A 16,477-nucleotide genomic window follows, 5' to 3' on the forward strand; every position below is an offset into this window, starting at 1 on the left:
TTCCCAAAAAGCTCAGTTTAGAAAAATGATCCGCTAGATGTATAAAGAATCTTCCCTAGAACACTGTAGTGACTTCCGTTTAGCGATTTAGGCTAAATCTGGGCCGAATTCTTAGAGAGAAGGGAGAGGAGACAACTTTAGAGAGAGAAAATCAAAGGAAAATTGATTTCCTTCGTGTGGAAGCAACCCCAGTTCAATTTATAGACGCTGCTGCCACGTGGACTCATCGACGAACCACTGAAGAACACTTGTCGACAAGGCCGTGAGCTCATCGACGAGTTTCAGAACAGCCAAAACCCTCTTGGTTAATCCTCGTTAATGAGACATACATATTCGGAAACAAGTTTCTGAAGATCTCTCGTCAATAAGAAAATCCTGCTCGTCGACGAGCACCTGTTTGTATCCTTTTTCAATTTCTTTTCCCTTTTTCTCCTAAACTTTTCTTTTCCTCTCTTTTCCTTTATTCCTTATTTATCTTTTTCATCTATTATTTTTCCTAATTATTTTATCATTAAAATTTTTTGGGTCATTACAGCATGTCTGTGCGAGACTCCCTATTTATAGGGAGTCTAGGCAGTGCATTTTGGGGCTCAATCGGTTCCCAGTGAGAAAATCCATTCCAACAACGTGATCCTTTATTCCCATGATTTAGTTAGTGGGGACTCTAGCAGGGAATATCTTAACAACTTTCATTCTCTTCATTGCACACACGTGAATTTTCATTTATTATTTTTGAATTTCTTTTAACAACTAAACTTGCTGATTTTCCTTTTTGTGAACAAGGCGTCGAAGATGCTCCCAATTATTCCAGCTGGCGACTGAGGATTGGATCTGATTGACTTTCTATTTCCCTGTATTATATTTTTAATATTCTACATTTCCTTTGTATTGCTGCATTTTCTTTGTATTTGTATTTTCCTATATTTGCTTGGTATTTTCCCGTATTTGCATTTTATTCCTTCAGCTTCTCCCTGTATCCCATGATTTGGGCATGTGCCCATTTAATGAAAATTTTCAAATCACACCCGTGCCATCACTTGTGTATTAAAATTCAAAACCAATTTTCAATTGATCACCACTTAAATTTTACAACCTAGTCTTAAAAGAATTTGCACTTAAGAACATAATTAAGTGGGTAATCAACTTAGGGCTCCTACTTATGCATGAATATGAATTAAAATTTCAAGGACCCTCATTTAAATTACCAATGATATGATTTTGAAGAATTAGGTTAGGGACACTTAAGAATTGTAACTTGATTAGCTTAGGAACTTAAGGGCAGTCTATTGATAACGCACGCTCCCAACCTGGCCTTAATTTGATTTAGAACCCATATTTTCTAATTAAAATGCCCTGGTAAAAATTAGGGTGTCTACAACAGGCATGCCTAAAAGTTGCAAATCCGAGCAATATGCCCACTTTTGCCACAAACAAAATAAACATTGTTGTTTTGCTTGTTTTAATTATAAGGGGATCCTTGGTTCAAATTCTTTTGATTAGGGTTGTCCCTATTTATTTTGTGAGGTCTATCATTAATTTTCATATTTATCCTCTTAGGTTATAATCGAGAGTTTTTAGGAAAAAGACCATTAGACAAAGTATTATGTTCGGAAACAATTAAATTTATCTCTATGGTATTACCATTGTTGGTATTACCATTTTCTTGTATAGTTGTAGCTTGCCCTCTTGCCTCATTGGTATCATACTTGTTCTACAAAATCTTAGAGCTTTTCCTTGTGGAGAAGTAAATAGTATCATAATAATAATAATAAAAATGATTAGCTAGACAATTTTAAATGTAATATCGACATTTATATTCATCTATTCTAATTTTTCATGATGATTGACCAACTCATCTTCATTCATTTTTTCAATATCAATTTTTTTTTGGATCCTTCTCGGTGAGAACATAAGCAACTTTGAGGAGACTAAGGTGGAAGAGTATCTTGCCTTTTCATCTCTTGAAGTGAACTCCTTTAAACTAAAAATACTGTTGACTTTTTGAATCTGATCCCGTTTTGATAATGACAAAACACAAATATCTCATCTGTGCATTTAGTACTTGAATAGGCTTATACTTCAAGCATGCACACATGGCAAAGGAAAAATAAAAGTCGTAAGGAACAGAAAGCTCACATATCTTGGCCCATTCCATAGAGAATTCGAGAGCAAATGAGTGAAGACAGTCTTATCTTAGTTGTATTGTTTTAGATTATTTTGTATATGCATGCTCACATGATATAGTTGGAAGCTCAAAATGACCAATAGACGGACCCTAGGATGCATGTTTTTTCATGACATATTCATATGCATTTATCATAGGTTGGATCTACATTTTAGAGGATTAATAAGGCTGAAAAATAGGAGGCTCATTGATAAATCCCCTGGCCTTGTCGATGAATCCATAAAGGTCACTTATTGACTAATGCACCTCATCGTCGACGAGAAAATACCGAGACATTACTTTTCTCAGTCAATGCCTCGGCAACGAATCCCCTAGTATCGTCGATGAACAATTGAAGGACACTGGCAACAAATGTATCCACTTGTCGACAAGTTTGTGGCACAGACTGACGCTCCAACACTGAAACGGTCATATTTTTGTCATTAAATATATTTTAAATGATCCAACAGCCATAAATCATTTAGGTGTCAAGATTACTTATAAATATCAACCTAAAACCCTAGTTTGCTATGCTTTTGAACCTGTGCACACCTTTTGCTAAGTCTTGTTTGCACTATATCGCATTCAGACATATTTTGGGCATTCTCTTAGTTTTTCAAAAGGCTTTCAAGCACACATCTTACAAAACATGTGACGACCCCAAAAATAATATGTGAGTGAGGACAAAACACACTGAAAAGGACACGTGTTGGTCTGTGGGGCCAGTCATTAGTCTGATAAGGCCCGCCCCCCCCCCCCCCCCGTTGTCTAGTCCAGGTGGAGGAAGAGAGATGCAGTGCTCCCTAACAGACCCAAGTTGGGGCATTACAAAATGGTATCAGAGCAATTACCTAGTCGGAAGTGTAATGAGATTCACATCACCTGGGTTTGAAAATGTGGGTTCGCAACGAGGACGTTGAGTTCTGTAAGTGGGGGAGAATGTGATATCCTGTGGAAGAAAGGCTTAAAAAATATTTGATGTTACTACCCATATCAATAAGGTGCAACTATGTATATCTACTGATGCTGAGATTAAAAAAACCATCCCAATGCGACTAGATTTGCTTCCTTGCAAAGAGATTGTTTAAGTCATTTGAGTCTACACTATCATAATTCTCTATGAAATGAAGAACAAATGAATTAGTTGCCAAGAAGTTAACCCAAACGTGCGTTGTAGATTATTTTTAGGCTTCCTCTCCTGTTGCTTAACTAAGTTCTTTTAATCCATTCATGTTAATCTTGTTGGTAGTTAATTTTGATTGGGGTTTTCTAATGGAATTTTATGCTAGGAGCTTTTAAAGGAATCTCCAAAACATATAGTCTGCTGAGAGATAAAAGTTAAGTTCATGATAAATTTTGGGAAATTGAAAATGAGAATTGGAGTTGTTGGGTGTTGATGTTGTAGCATGTGGTATCAGAGTTTAGGATACAGATTCTGTAGACTCTAGGAATGATTATTACTAGAGTATAGGTATGAATTAGGATAAGGGTAGGAATGAGTAGGTTAGGATATTCTTTAGTGTTAGGTGCTAACAATAAATTTTATTTAGGATTACATTTAACAAATTTCGAGGATGAAATTTCTATAAGGAGGGGAGAATGTGACCACCCCAAAAATAATATGTGAGTGAGGAAAAAACACACTGAAAAGGACACGTGTTGGTCTGTGGGGTCAGTCATAAGTTCGATAAGGCCCGCCCCCTTATTATCTGGTCCAGGTGGAGGAGAAGAGACATAGTGCTCCCTAGTAGACCCAGGTTAGGGTGTTACAAAGCATTTTTGGACTGAGGTTTGATAAAAACAAGTATTTGATTTGTGCATTCAAAGCATTTCTTCTCTCATATTTTTATTTTTAATATTTTATTGAGAGAGCAAAAACCCTAGTGTTCCATATATTTGTTTGAAAAATCGTTTGGGAAAAGTTTTCAAGGGCTTAAATCTTTGTGATATTCAAAGGTATATTTTTATTCAAAGATTTCATATTTTATTATCCTTGCAAATGGTATTTGAAAACAAACTTTAAGATCTCCAAAGCATAGTTTTTAAGAAATCATTTTTGGGAGATAATGTAGAAGGGTTAGATCTTGGAAGCATTATATAGATACATTTTTCTCATACAAAGATCATATTTTATGCACATACATTATTGAGAAAAACATATTCTCTCTTGAGCTTCATATTATATCTTGTGAGAGTGCTTAGGGTTGATTGTACTCACTAGCTTGTTGAGAAGTGCCCGAATGTTTAGAAATTTTTATTCATCTATTGTATTGGCGGTTCAATGTGTGAACCGTGGTGAGGAAGCTACGCCTCGAGTAAGCAGCAGATTTAAAGGAGGAAGTTGTATCTTTTGTAAGCAGTTGATTAGAAGGAAGTTGTGCCTCTTGTAAATAGAGGATTAGGAGGAAGTTGTGCCTCTTGTAAATAGTGGAGTAAGAGGAAGCTGTGCCTCTTGTAAGCAGTGAATTGTAACGGGAAGCTCCGCCCAAATTTAAGGAGCGGATTAGTGTAATCCTTGGATAGTTTGCCCAAAGCGAGGACATAGGTCGGGTTTGGCCAAATCTCGTTAAAAATCTCGTGTTTGCGCTCTCTCTCTATCTCTCTTTACAATTCCGAACTTGTATTCATATTTGATCTGCCGTGCATGTTTTAAATACTAGCGTATCTAAATATCTTAAAATACGTGAGATTAATTGGGTTATACTAAATAGGTTGAGATATCCATTGTCCACATATTGAATTAATTAGGTTGTGTAATACTGAAATCTGTGTATCTCTAAATTTATACTTGTATGGTTGGATTTTTAAATTAGGGATTAAGATACCGAAATATTTAAATACCCAATTCACCCCCCTCTTGGGATTATACCTAAATTCACAAAGACTTATTGAGATTTTCAACATTTTCATTCGGCTTTTCAATTGTAGGATGCATATTTTGAATCTCTTTAAAATTGTTAGGAAATTTAATAAAACAAAAACAATAAACTTATTCACAAATAAAAATACAAATATAAACATGATTCATAAATAGGTTGAGACATGAATATCTCGCCCTCTTTAAGGAGATTCAAACCCTTTACAGTTTTTTGACTTAGCCCACGAATCGGTGCAGCAGAGAACTCCTCAAAACTTGTCTCCCCTAATATACAACAACCTAATTTAAATCGTATGACTCTCTCCAATTCTACATAAACGAAAGAGTCAAAAGCTCTACAAAAAACATATTTCTTTGCTTGTCAAACTCTTTAAACTTGAAAGAAGGATGACATAATGAATGATGTAAAGAGATTGGGGTGTGATGTCAATGCCTTAAGAGACTATTTATAGGCACTAAATGACCTTTCATTCTTTATGCATTTAATAAATAAGGTGCATATATATTAAATAAATATACACTTAGATTTAAGATACACTTACATAATTAATCTTATGTATTTGTAAAATACATGAATGAATGACCTAATTAAATGTTGATACATAATACTTTCCAAGATACATATTTTTTTCCAAGATAATTAATAAAATAATAATATTAAAATACACTAAGTACTCGACCAAGGCAAAAACCCATTTTCGAAATCTATTGCAATAATTTAGAAGCATGTGAAAAAGATCATTGGAGGTTCATGACTTAGGAGTTCCAAATTTCCTGAACCCGAAGAGTATACTACTATTATCAGCTGAGATGAGGATGAGAAGTAAAAAAAAAACTATGTGGGGTTGACGATTTTTGTTTGTCAATGGAATCCCTTTTGTGATTATTATTGATTATTGATAGTAGATGATGTACTTATTAATGACTTGCAAGTTGGAAATACGGAGTGTTAGGAAATTTAATATAAAAAAAATAAAAAATATTAAATTTAAGCACAAATAAAAATAAAAATATGATTTATAAATAGGTTGAGATACAAATATCTCACTCTCTTTAAGAGGATTTAAGCCCTCTGTAATTTATGACCTAACCCATGAACCAATGTAATAAAACTCCTAAAAACTTGTTTCTCTTAGAATATAACAACATGATCTGAATCGTATGACTCTAATTCTACACAAACGAAGGAGTCCAAAACTCTACTAAAAAATACATTTCTTTACTTGTCAAACTCTCCAGACTCAAAAGAAAGATAATATGATGAAAATGAAGAAAAGAGATTGGTGTGTTGTGTTAATGCCTCAAAAATTTATTTATAAACACAAAATGATCTTTCATGCTTCATATACTTAATAAATAAGATAAGTATATATTAAAATAGTTTTAGGTGGTCTTAGGCCTTCTCAATCTCAAAAGCTAGCTCATGGGGTTGAGAAGGTCCAAGACGACCTAACACTGGTATCAGAGCCATGGTTCAACATTCTCCCGAGATGCCGAGTACATAGGGTCGTCGATTTGGAACCCGATGTGTGAGGGGGAGATTGTTGGGGTTACCTCATATCAGTTGTAGAAGGGGCTGGTAGTCAGTTATTAAGTGCGAGGGAAAACCTCACCTCATGAGCTAACTTTTGGGGTTGAGAAGACCCAAAATTACCCAACACTGGTATCAGAGTTAGGGTTCGATCTTAGGACCTATGGGTTATGGGCCCACTACGCCAAAAAACATATTTGCAAACAAATATAGTGTATCTCTACTTTTATACGTGCTGAAAATAATAGAAAAAATGATCAATCACACCAAGCCATAAGAATACAAGCAATTTTTTACGTGGAAAATTTTCCCAGTGTGAGGAAGAAAAATTACAGGAATTAGTCTAGTTGAAATCTCCACCATCAACCAAATAATGGGTACATAAAATCTTCTCTAATTGCAATTAGAGATTACAAATATATCTCATCAAGATATCAACAATCTTGACAAATACAAAGAGAATTGGAGAGAATATACCAAAAGCGCAGTTACTGTTCACAAGCACAAATCTCAACTCCTAAACTTAAAATCCGATCTCTATCATTCAGATTGTATTTCCTTGAGTCGTGAACTTCTCCTCCAAATTTTAGTTCAATCGGATCACGGACGAAGTGGGATCGGAGTCTTGATAAATTTTGGACAGCATGAGAAAAATCATGTTTTTCTGTCTCTCTTTTGAAAAGTGACGATTCTTTCACTCTCTCCTCTCTTTTTATAACTTCTTTTAGGTTATCACACTGAATTTTGGGCTTTTAATAAAACTCACTTGAACTTTCGTCCACATGAAAAAAATAATCCAATAAATAGATACACATAAATTTAAGGTACACTCACCTAGATCAGGGGCGGCTCTGCCTTTAGGCCATTGAGGCACCCGCTAATTTGGGGGCCTCTCAATTTTTTTTACTATAATAATATATTTTTTGGGCCCCAAATATTTTTTTAATTAAATAATATTAATATTATTTATTATGCTCTATTCCCATAATTGACTTCTCAACTAACAAATAAATAAAATTATATTTTAAAATATAAAATAAATACAATTTAATTCTTTTTTTTTCAAGTCTTATACTTCCCAACTAACAACTTTATTGTATTTCAAATTATCTATTACTCCCATCTCTCTCTCTTAGTCTCTCTAAAATTTTTTTTTTCATCTCTCACTCTCATCTCTTGGTCTCTCTATGATTTTTGCTCTAACTATTGTGTTCATCATCTTTGGGCCTCCGATTCTCTGTAATTTTCTTCAACTCTAATTTTGATTTCAATTTTGTATATTATTTTTCTATTATTTTCACTCTGAATTTTTTTTTTTTTTCTATTTTTTCTTAGATTTTGTAAGCTTTGAGGTTAGAGCGCTGTATCCGCCAAGAATCCGATATCTCTAAAGTCTCGCTCGCCAATCGATTTACAATAATAATAATAATCAGGTTATATTGTTTCAATCTACTATTTTTATAGATTTATTAAATTTATTTTTATTTATTTACATAATTTGTCAATTTATAGTGTTAATTTTGAAATTTAACTATATTAATGAGAAAATATGAATCCGAATATGAAAAACGAAGAAAGAAATAAAAAATACAAGAATTAGTGTCATTTCAAAAGGGAGTTTTTGATAAATTTATTTTTAGTTTTAAGCAAAATATAAATGAATCCGCTCCAGTCCCCTTACGAAACTATGTCACAAGAAAGATTAAATGGATTGATTATGTTATCAATAGAAAAAGAAATACTTAAAAATCTTGAATATAAAATTTTAATTAGTGATTTTGCATCTCAAAAAGTTAGAAAAATTAATTTTAAATAAAAATAAAAAAAATAAAATATTTAGAATCCTTAATTAAATCATTCGCTTAGGGCTCTATATTGTGAAGAGTCGGCCCTACCTATACACATAATTTTTAAAATAATAATATTAAAATACACCAACACCGGGAGGAAGATAAGTGCGAGAAGGTGGGAAGTCGGGGCAAGGTCGCGAAGACCAGGAAGAAGCAACGCGAATTATCATTTGTCGGCGCATGGTTGACTAACAAAAAATGCGATTCAATGGGAGGACCTTCTAGAGGTCAACATTGCCTCAAGGTCCAACATTGCCTCAAGGTCCACATAGCCGGCGAAATAGTACCTTTCAAGTTTCAACCGACGTTTTGTCAACGAGAAGAGAGCTATATAAGTTTTGCTGCGAGGAACTCTTCTAGCAGAAGACGCACGCAGAAAGAGAGAGAGAGAGAGAGAGGATGTGGCCTTTTAGCAGGAATGGGGCTTCTGGGTTCTCATCTTCTTCCACGGCGGAGGAAGTCACAGATGGAATCGATGGGTCTGGCCTCACTGCCATCGTCACAGGTCCTCATTTCATCTTCTAGCGATCGTTAATTATCACGCATGTTTATCATTGTCAATTTGTCGTTGAAAAACATGAAAATTAGATCTGTGTTCTTATTTATTGATTTCTTCCCGGTCTTCATACATTACTTCTTAATTTTGATTTACAAGCACAGAAAAATAAGAAAAAAATTTTGGTTTTCTGGGGAGATTTTTGAATGCCCATTTGGGAGGATCTTTGGATCCCAAGCAAGCATTTTAAAAGTTTTGTGGATTGCAAATATTTTGGAAGTTTCTCAGAACTCACGAGTTTGATGAATAATTCGAATTGCTGAATGCATAATTCGGTCAGCCCTGCAAATTTTATTTTAAACGTTTCAGAAAATTAATTTGAAGTTGCCAACTACTCACAACTGCTAGACATTTTTGTTGGGTGGTCTAGGCCTTCTTAATATATCATGAGACTTTTCTTCATACTTAATAACTGATCACCAGCCCTTTCCACAACGTTAAGCATGAGAATGTTAAACCAAAACTCTGATACCAGTATTGGGTGGTTTAGGACCTTCTTAATCCCAAAAGCTACCAGTGAGTGTTTCCTCATACTTAATAATTGACCACCACACAACAATTTTTTATGATGTTTATAAGATAGACCGGTCTCCTTTCTCTAGTTTATTGTCATACTATACTAAGTTTATATATGAGAATTCTTTTGGGTCATAAATTCTATTTATGTGCTTCAATGCCTAATTGAATTTCTTGCGTAAATTCATGCTAAAAATGCTTTGTGGAAGTGTGTGGAGCATCCTCAGTTGGCTTTTTTTTTTAAGGAAGGCGGCACCTCCATTTATTTATTAATATACCTTCACTTTTGGAGGAGGAATACCGTGGTTACAAGACAAGTAATGAGAGATTACAATAGAAAAAAAACTTTAAAGGCCTCCTAAAAACAATACCAACATCCAACTAAAACAAGCTACTAGTCCAAACAAAACAAAATAAGGACCTACAAACCAATAAAACACCCCACGCAATAAAACAAATAAAAGAAAAAAATCTCATACAAGTATAAACCAATATCAATAGGAAATCAGTTAAACATATAAACCGTACTCATCTTCTCCAGTTTATATAAATCATTGATAACTCCAGTTTTAGTTTATCTTGTTTTCTAAGAAAAAGCACACGCTAGATGCACTTATTGGCATATTATGGATAAATGTTCGGTCCATGTTTGCAGGAGCTACAAGCGGCATTGGTGCAGAAACTGCACGTGTTCTTGCACTGCGCGGTGTCCATGTTATCATGGGAGTCAGGAGAATGACTGCTGCTTCAGACGTCAAAGAAGCAATTGTTAAGGAAATTCCCAATGCTAAGATTGAGGCATTGGAGTTGGATCTTAGCTCATTGGCATCTGTGAGGAAATTCGCATCAGACTTCAATTCCTTGGGCGTCCCGCTGAACATTCTAATGTAAGGAAAGAATCAACACACTAGTGATAAGAGTGGATCCATTGCTCTCTCTCTCTCTCTCTCTCTCTCTCTCTATATATATATATATATATATATATAAACATCCATGCATGCAGACCCACCTGCAAGTACAAATATTTGTTTGTATTTGTAGATACATTGTGCCTATATGCCTTTGGCCTTCTTGGTTAACGATCTGAACAAATTGGATTAAATTATATCTCCTTTATTGTTAGTAACAATGCAGGAATAATGGGGATTCCATTCACGCTCTCAAAAGACAACATAGAGATGCAGTTTGCAACAAACTATGTGGGTATGTAACTTAAGTTGCATCTATAATGAAGCTTATTTTTGTTCCGGAAAAGATGTTTCCAAGCTGTTTTAGCTAGTGTATGACTGGGTTATCCTTCATTTACATAAAGAATATTTTGGGTCAAAGGCGTTGGTTAGGTGATGAGAGAAACCCTCTCCCATACTCAGAAACGCCCCTACCTTGATGAATGTTGGATTTATTTCCTGGTGTCATGTATTTACCCTCTTGAGACTTTCCTAGCAGGCTTGCTGGCAGCTTTAAAGAATTTCTACTATTAGTTTTTATTTTCCACTAGCTCTTAAAGATCCAATATGTTATTCTCATGGAAATATATTAGGAATCCCTTCCTTTAGATTTGATTACACTTTATGACATCGTCTTGATTTTGAAAAAATGAAACACTCGCAAAAAAAATCAGCAATATGATTAATGTGATCGAGAAAGTTAGGAAAAAGTTTTACATAGGAAATATGTTTGATACAATTGTGAACGTGAACAATGATGGACTCAAAACTTTATTATAGCATACTCCTTCCACCCTCCTGTATTTTGCATTGAGATTTAGGTTACAGTCCTGCTGCACTAAACCACTGTGCATGTGGTACAGCCATGTAGGGATGAAAGGGGGGAAAATAGCAACGATTGTGATAGTTTATTATTGTTATTATTATGATCATTATTATTAATCCTTTCAATCTTATTTTCAGGACATTTTCTTTTGACAAATCTGTTGCTGGACACCATGAAAAAAACAGCCCATGAAAGTGGCAAGGAGGGAAGGATTGTGAGTCTTTCATCATATCTTCATCGTATGTCTTATTCTGAAGGGATCCGCTTTGATAGAATCAATGATGAATCAGGGTAAAACTATCCAACCATTATAAAGAAATGAATCACTCCCTTTCCCCCTTCTCTCATATGTAGCTATCCTCATATATACACTCCCTGTTATTATATGGAGTGTATATATTTTGAATACATTCTATAAATGGTGTATTTATTTATTTTAATTTGTGTTTGCACGGGGACAGATATAAGAGTCTAGCTGCATATGGGCAATCAAAGCTGGCTTCTCTTTTGCATGCTAATGAGCTTGCAAGACGTTTAGAGGTATCTGTTCTTTTCATAGATTTCAATGCAGTAGGCAGTATTTTAATAATAAAAGTGGTTACGATGACTTTGCTAAATGTCTCTCCTTATCATCTATTTCTTTTTCATTGTTTGTTCATCTAAAACACGCCAATTCCTGGCCGGTTTCCAACTTCAAACTAACCTTTTCAATTTTTATTGATTTGTATTTTCAAGTTGATAGTCAAGGCAACTTGAATGTAGAGTGGTACATTGGTATTTCTTGATATTGTGGGATATTGCGAAAACGTGTCATGTTTACAGCATTCATTGTTAATTCATTTACAACATGCAAGTTCTACAGAGAAGCTCTTCAGAGTTGATTGTTATTTACTTATTTCTACTTCAGTATAACAAAAGCCATACTTTATACACTAAGCTATATCTCCTATCACATATGATTGGCAGGGTTGTTTTAGACCTGGCTGAATTTTCTACTTATTTTCCTTTTTCTTATTCAGCAGTCTATGAATTTTTCTGCCTTGTCAGGATTACCTGATTAATCAAAACATGCCATTTGGTGCTGAGCTTTAGAAATGGTTACTTGGGGAGTGCTCTCATTCATGGTACTCTTGACATTAGATTGAAATATTGAACCTGTGCACAGTATTTATGGTGCCATTTGGTTTGACTTCGAAAACCACCCTTTTTCTTTTGCTTTTGGAAGTAAAAATGAATACAATTTCTGGTTTAGAATTGAGAAAAGTACTTCACAAATTCAAGTCATTGTACTGGGGCATTCTCCATGTGTTTGAGGAAGAACGATTATTTCCATTACTTGTTGAATCAAATGGCTTGGTTTACTATTGAAAAGGAAGTTGTTTTTTCCCTAATGCTGCATTTAGGGATATAGATTTTGGACCTTGGATTTAGGCGGATATGGACAAATTTCTATGCTGTTTTATATTACATCTGATCCGAATCTAATACAAATCCAAATCTAAAGGCTCTCCAAACATAGGGTAATTCTTTTTGATATGTTCTTTTTCTCCTCTCCCCCCCGGGCGCTTTTTTTCCTCTTTTCTTCGTATCGTCAGCATTGTTATTTTTGTTTTTGGGATATGTAGCTTGCCTGAATTATTATTATTATTATTATTATGATGATGATGATTTTTATTATTCCTATTATTTTTATTATTTTTACATTGATGAAACTTCCCTTGTTAGTGATCTATAAAGTTGGTCTTGCAATTTTGATCATATGGTTGTGGGCCTTGTGGATTATGCTAGTGTTCCTGTGCTCTTTTTTTTTCAAGTCCTGCATCATTTCATTATCCATCAATGATTCCATCACCTGTACAGTTTTATCCTTCACATTACACTTGTAGATGCATGCATACATGAGTGAGCATATTTTTTTCTTTCTGGGGGTGAAGAGGTAAACTGAGCTTTATATCATTCTACCACATAGCAATGTAACACTTAATACTGTGGTTTCTTCTTTGAACAGGAAGACGGGGCAGAAGTGACTGCAAATTCACTTCATCCTGGAATAGTTTCTACCAATATTAACCAGAGCAAAAGCCTTTTTTCTGGTAATTACTATATTTTGTTTCTTAGAATGTTATTTAAGGTATAAGTTTGCATATAGGAAGAAGTAGCAGAATCAGATTGTGCCATACCCCTAGATAGCACATATAGTGCTTTCAATTGAAATGGTGCCAGTAATTTATCATCTCTGCTTGACAAGTAGGGCTTTATTTCAGATGTTTATTTGAAAATTATCACCTTTTTGTGAAGTCATTTGCTAACAAACAATTATTTACACTCGAGGGAAATAATATACGCCATGTAAAATGGCTGGCTGTAATGCCATATAGCTCATAAATGATATCATTTAATGCAAATTGCATTGGTTCCATACATTTATGCTTTGCTTTGTTGTTGGTTTTATGCAGGTCTTCTTCATATGGTTGGTAAATTTGCATTTAAAAATGTTCAGCAGGCAAGTACTCTATTTTAATTGAACATGGAATGTTTTTATTTTCAATTTAGATGAAGTAACCTTGTTTTAATACATTTCCAGTTCGAGATGAAATGTGCCTTTTTATGCATACTGGTTCATTTTGAATCTTTAATCTCTCACATGCGATAAATTTGGAAGTTCTAAGCTGTTTCACTCTTGAGCTAGTTGTTTGACCATCAGAAGTGAATCTTAAAACACATTTCATATAAATTCCCATTACTATTGTTCATCACACGGGACCAATACTTTTTCGGAAACATATGTTCAATGATCCTCCATGATGAAGGAAACTACATGCCGTGTTTATGATTGGGAATCACTTCTTGGTATCCGGGTTGGTCCTACACATCCACACCTCTTCTATTATGCTCTTTGTACTCCTCTTCCCATCAAGTAATGGAACTGTTGGATTGCTCTTGAATTTTATTTTTTGATGAGACTTGAGAGGAAAAGAAAAGTTTGACTTCACAGAAAAATTCCTATAACTAAAGGGGCTGTGCGAAAGTTTCAATAAATTGTAGTGTATCTTGATGGTTCCCTGTGAATCACTCTTCCTGATTTTATTCTTTACAATATTTAACTGTAGGGGGCAGCGACAACATGCTATCTGGCGCTGAATCCACAGGTCAAGGGGGTGAGTGGCGAATATTTTGAGAATTGCAACTCGGCTAAAACTAGCGCGCAGGCAAGGGACGCCGAACTGGCAAAGAAACTCTGGGACTTCAGCACGAACTTGGTTAAATAATGTATGCTTAGCCCACAGAAAATAGGAATAACCATGCTTAGAAGTGCATTAAATAAGGGGGAGAGTAGTGTTTTACATTTTTGGCTATTTTGTGCTGAGTGTTTGCAGTATTGTTAGCGAGTGAGAAATTGATCATGATGTTCTTGAATTAGAATTATAGGGAATGCAGTACTATTTGTTTGTAAAGTGGTTTTGGTTTTGTGTTAATTTAGTAGCTTGAGAATGAAGAGGAACTACATATGCCAATTCTTGTTTGATATTGTTCCTAAATGGCGAAATGCTTCATCAATATATTAGATTTCTGTTTGTTTATTTCCTTGCTTATTGTTTTTGTTTTATGGAAGAGGCTTCATGTGTTCGAAACCTTTCCAACTCTTCATTATATCAGCTGAAATTTTTTGCTTTCAAAATTGATTTCACTTTCATTGAAATTTGTGGAAGTTTCATTAAAAATTCAAAAAGCCCATGTGTTGGAGTGTTTGTGTTGGTATTTAAGGGTCATATTTGAGGAAAAGAAAAGAAAGGAAAGAAAAATAAGGAAGAAATTAATTTTTTATTGTATTTTTTTTCTATATTAAATTCCATTAACTACGAAACTTTATTTTTATTTTTATATGATTAACAATTGAGAAAATCTAAATTTTAATAATGCATAAAATTAAAATTATGTTCATAGATTTGATATACATTTAATTTTTTTTCTTACTTTTCTCAATAATCAAATATAAAAACATGGATTTCATGATATTTTTCTTTCCTTTCTCCAAAATTTTTTGAGCTTCAAACGGCCAAGCGGGACCTAAACAACAACAAACAACAATAACAAAATTGAGTCTTGGGGTTGGCTATATAAATCATTTTCCGTCAATTTATGCGATCCAAGCAAGGCCTAAACAAAGAAAGGAAAATGAAAAGGAAAACCTTCAAAGGTTTTCTGAGGATGAACCACCCTCTAAATATTTTAATAATTTTACACCTTTAATTTGATTTTCATTAAAAATTAAAAAATCCCAACCAAAGTTTTTTAATTTATTGTAGTCACCTTTTCTTATTAGGCGCGTTTGAATAAATAATTTTGTTAAAAGAAAGGAAAATAAGAAGAAAATATTTTTTTGATTGTATTTCTATCTTTATCACATAATATTTAAAATAAAACTTAAATTTTTAAAAAGAAATTTGTTTGAATATAATTTAAAACTAAGAAAAATGTTAACCATGTGTAAAATCAAAACTTTATTCATTAATTTGTAATATATTTTATTTTCCTTCAATCAAACAAGAAAAAATGAATTCTTTTATATTTTCTTTTCTTTTCCTCATGTAATCCAAGTTTCAAACAACCCTAGGTATCTTTAGATCAAGGATTTTACTTGAAAAAAATGAAAGAAAAGGAAATAAAAAGGAAATATATTTTCTATTATATTTTTCTTGATACTAAATACAATTAGAAATAAAATTTATTCAAATATGTTAAAAAATTTTAAAAACCAAATTCTAATGCTTTAAAATCAAAATTTTATTAACTAATTTGTTGGAGTATTCCATCTTATATTGAGAATATGGAATTAAAAAGAAAAGAAGAAAGAGTTAAAATAGAAAGAAAGAAAGAAGAAATAGTTAGTTAGCAGAGTCTTGATTAGTTAGTCATTAGTTTACTTTGTTTTGTTGTATTATAAATAGATATTAAATCTAATGTAAACTTACTTCTTATTCATTAATCACATTTAGCATTTTTCAATTTGTCATTTTTGTTTCTATTCTCTCCATTAAACCCAGGTTCTTAACATGGTATCAGAGTAATTGAATCCCAATTAACTTTTGGAATATCTGAATCTCATTTGAGCAGCAGCAGCAGCAGAATAGAATATTAGAACGATTACACAAGAAACAACAGCAGCAGTAGCATGTTCCTAAATTCTTGAAAATGAATTTTGGAAATT

General features: G+C 33.6%; 1 protein-coding gene across 3 annotated transcripts; it reads left to right on the forward strand.

The window, feature by feature from the left end:
- Positions 1 to 8,532: 8,532 nt before the first annotated feature.
- Positions 8,533 to 14,849, forward strand: LOC131146961 (short-chain dehydrogenase TIC 32, chloroplastic-like). Of its 3 annotated transcripts, none has more exons than XM_058096853.1 (8): positions 8,533 to 8,928; positions 10,151 to 10,382; positions 10,619 to 10,698; positions 11,406 to 11,559; positions 11,730 to 11,808; positions 13,277 to 13,361; positions 13,725 to 13,771; positions 14,379 to 14,849. In XM_058096853.1, the coding sequence occupies exons 1-8, from the start codon at positions 8,823 to 8,825 to the stop codon at positions 14,535 to 14,537; spliced, it is 942 nt and encodes a 313-aa protein (XP_057952836.1). In that variant the 5' UTR covers positions 8,533 to 8,822; the 3' UTR covers positions 14,538 to 14,849. The 3 variants fall into 3 exon arrangements, with proteins under 3 accessions (XP_057952836.1, XP_057952837.1, XP_057952838.1); XM_058096854.1 differs by having other exon boundaries at positions 8,555 to 8,928; positions 13,725 to 13,775; positions 14,386 to 14,849; XM_058096855.1 differs by lacking the exon at positions 13,725 to 13,771 and having other exon boundaries at positions 8,555 to 8,928; positions 13,277 to 13,399.
- The last annotated feature ends 1,628 nt before the right edge of the window (positions 14,850 to 16,477 follow it).

This window comes from Malania oleifera, chromosome 13, assembly GCF_029873635.1.
Source record: "Malania oleifera isolate guangnan ecotype guangnan chromosome 13, ASM2987363v1, whole genome shotgun sequence".
Classification (NCBI taxonomy): Eukaryota; Viridiplantae; Streptophyta; class Magnoliopsida; order Santalales; family Ximeniaceae; genus Malania; species Malania oleifera.

Coding starts and splice junctions, on each gene's coding strand:
- LOC131146961 (XM_058096853.1), top strand. CDS start 8,823: ATGTGGCCTTTTAGCAGGAATGGGGCTTCTGGGTTCTCATCTTCTTCC. Junction 10,383..10,618: donor GTCCCGCTGAACATTCTAAT/GTAAGGAAAGAA, acceptor CTTTATTGTTAG/TAACAATGCAGGAATAATGG. Junction 10,699..11,405: donor GTTTGCAACAAACTATGTGG/GTATGTAACTTA, acceptor TCTTATTTTCAG/GACATTTTCTTTTGACAAAT.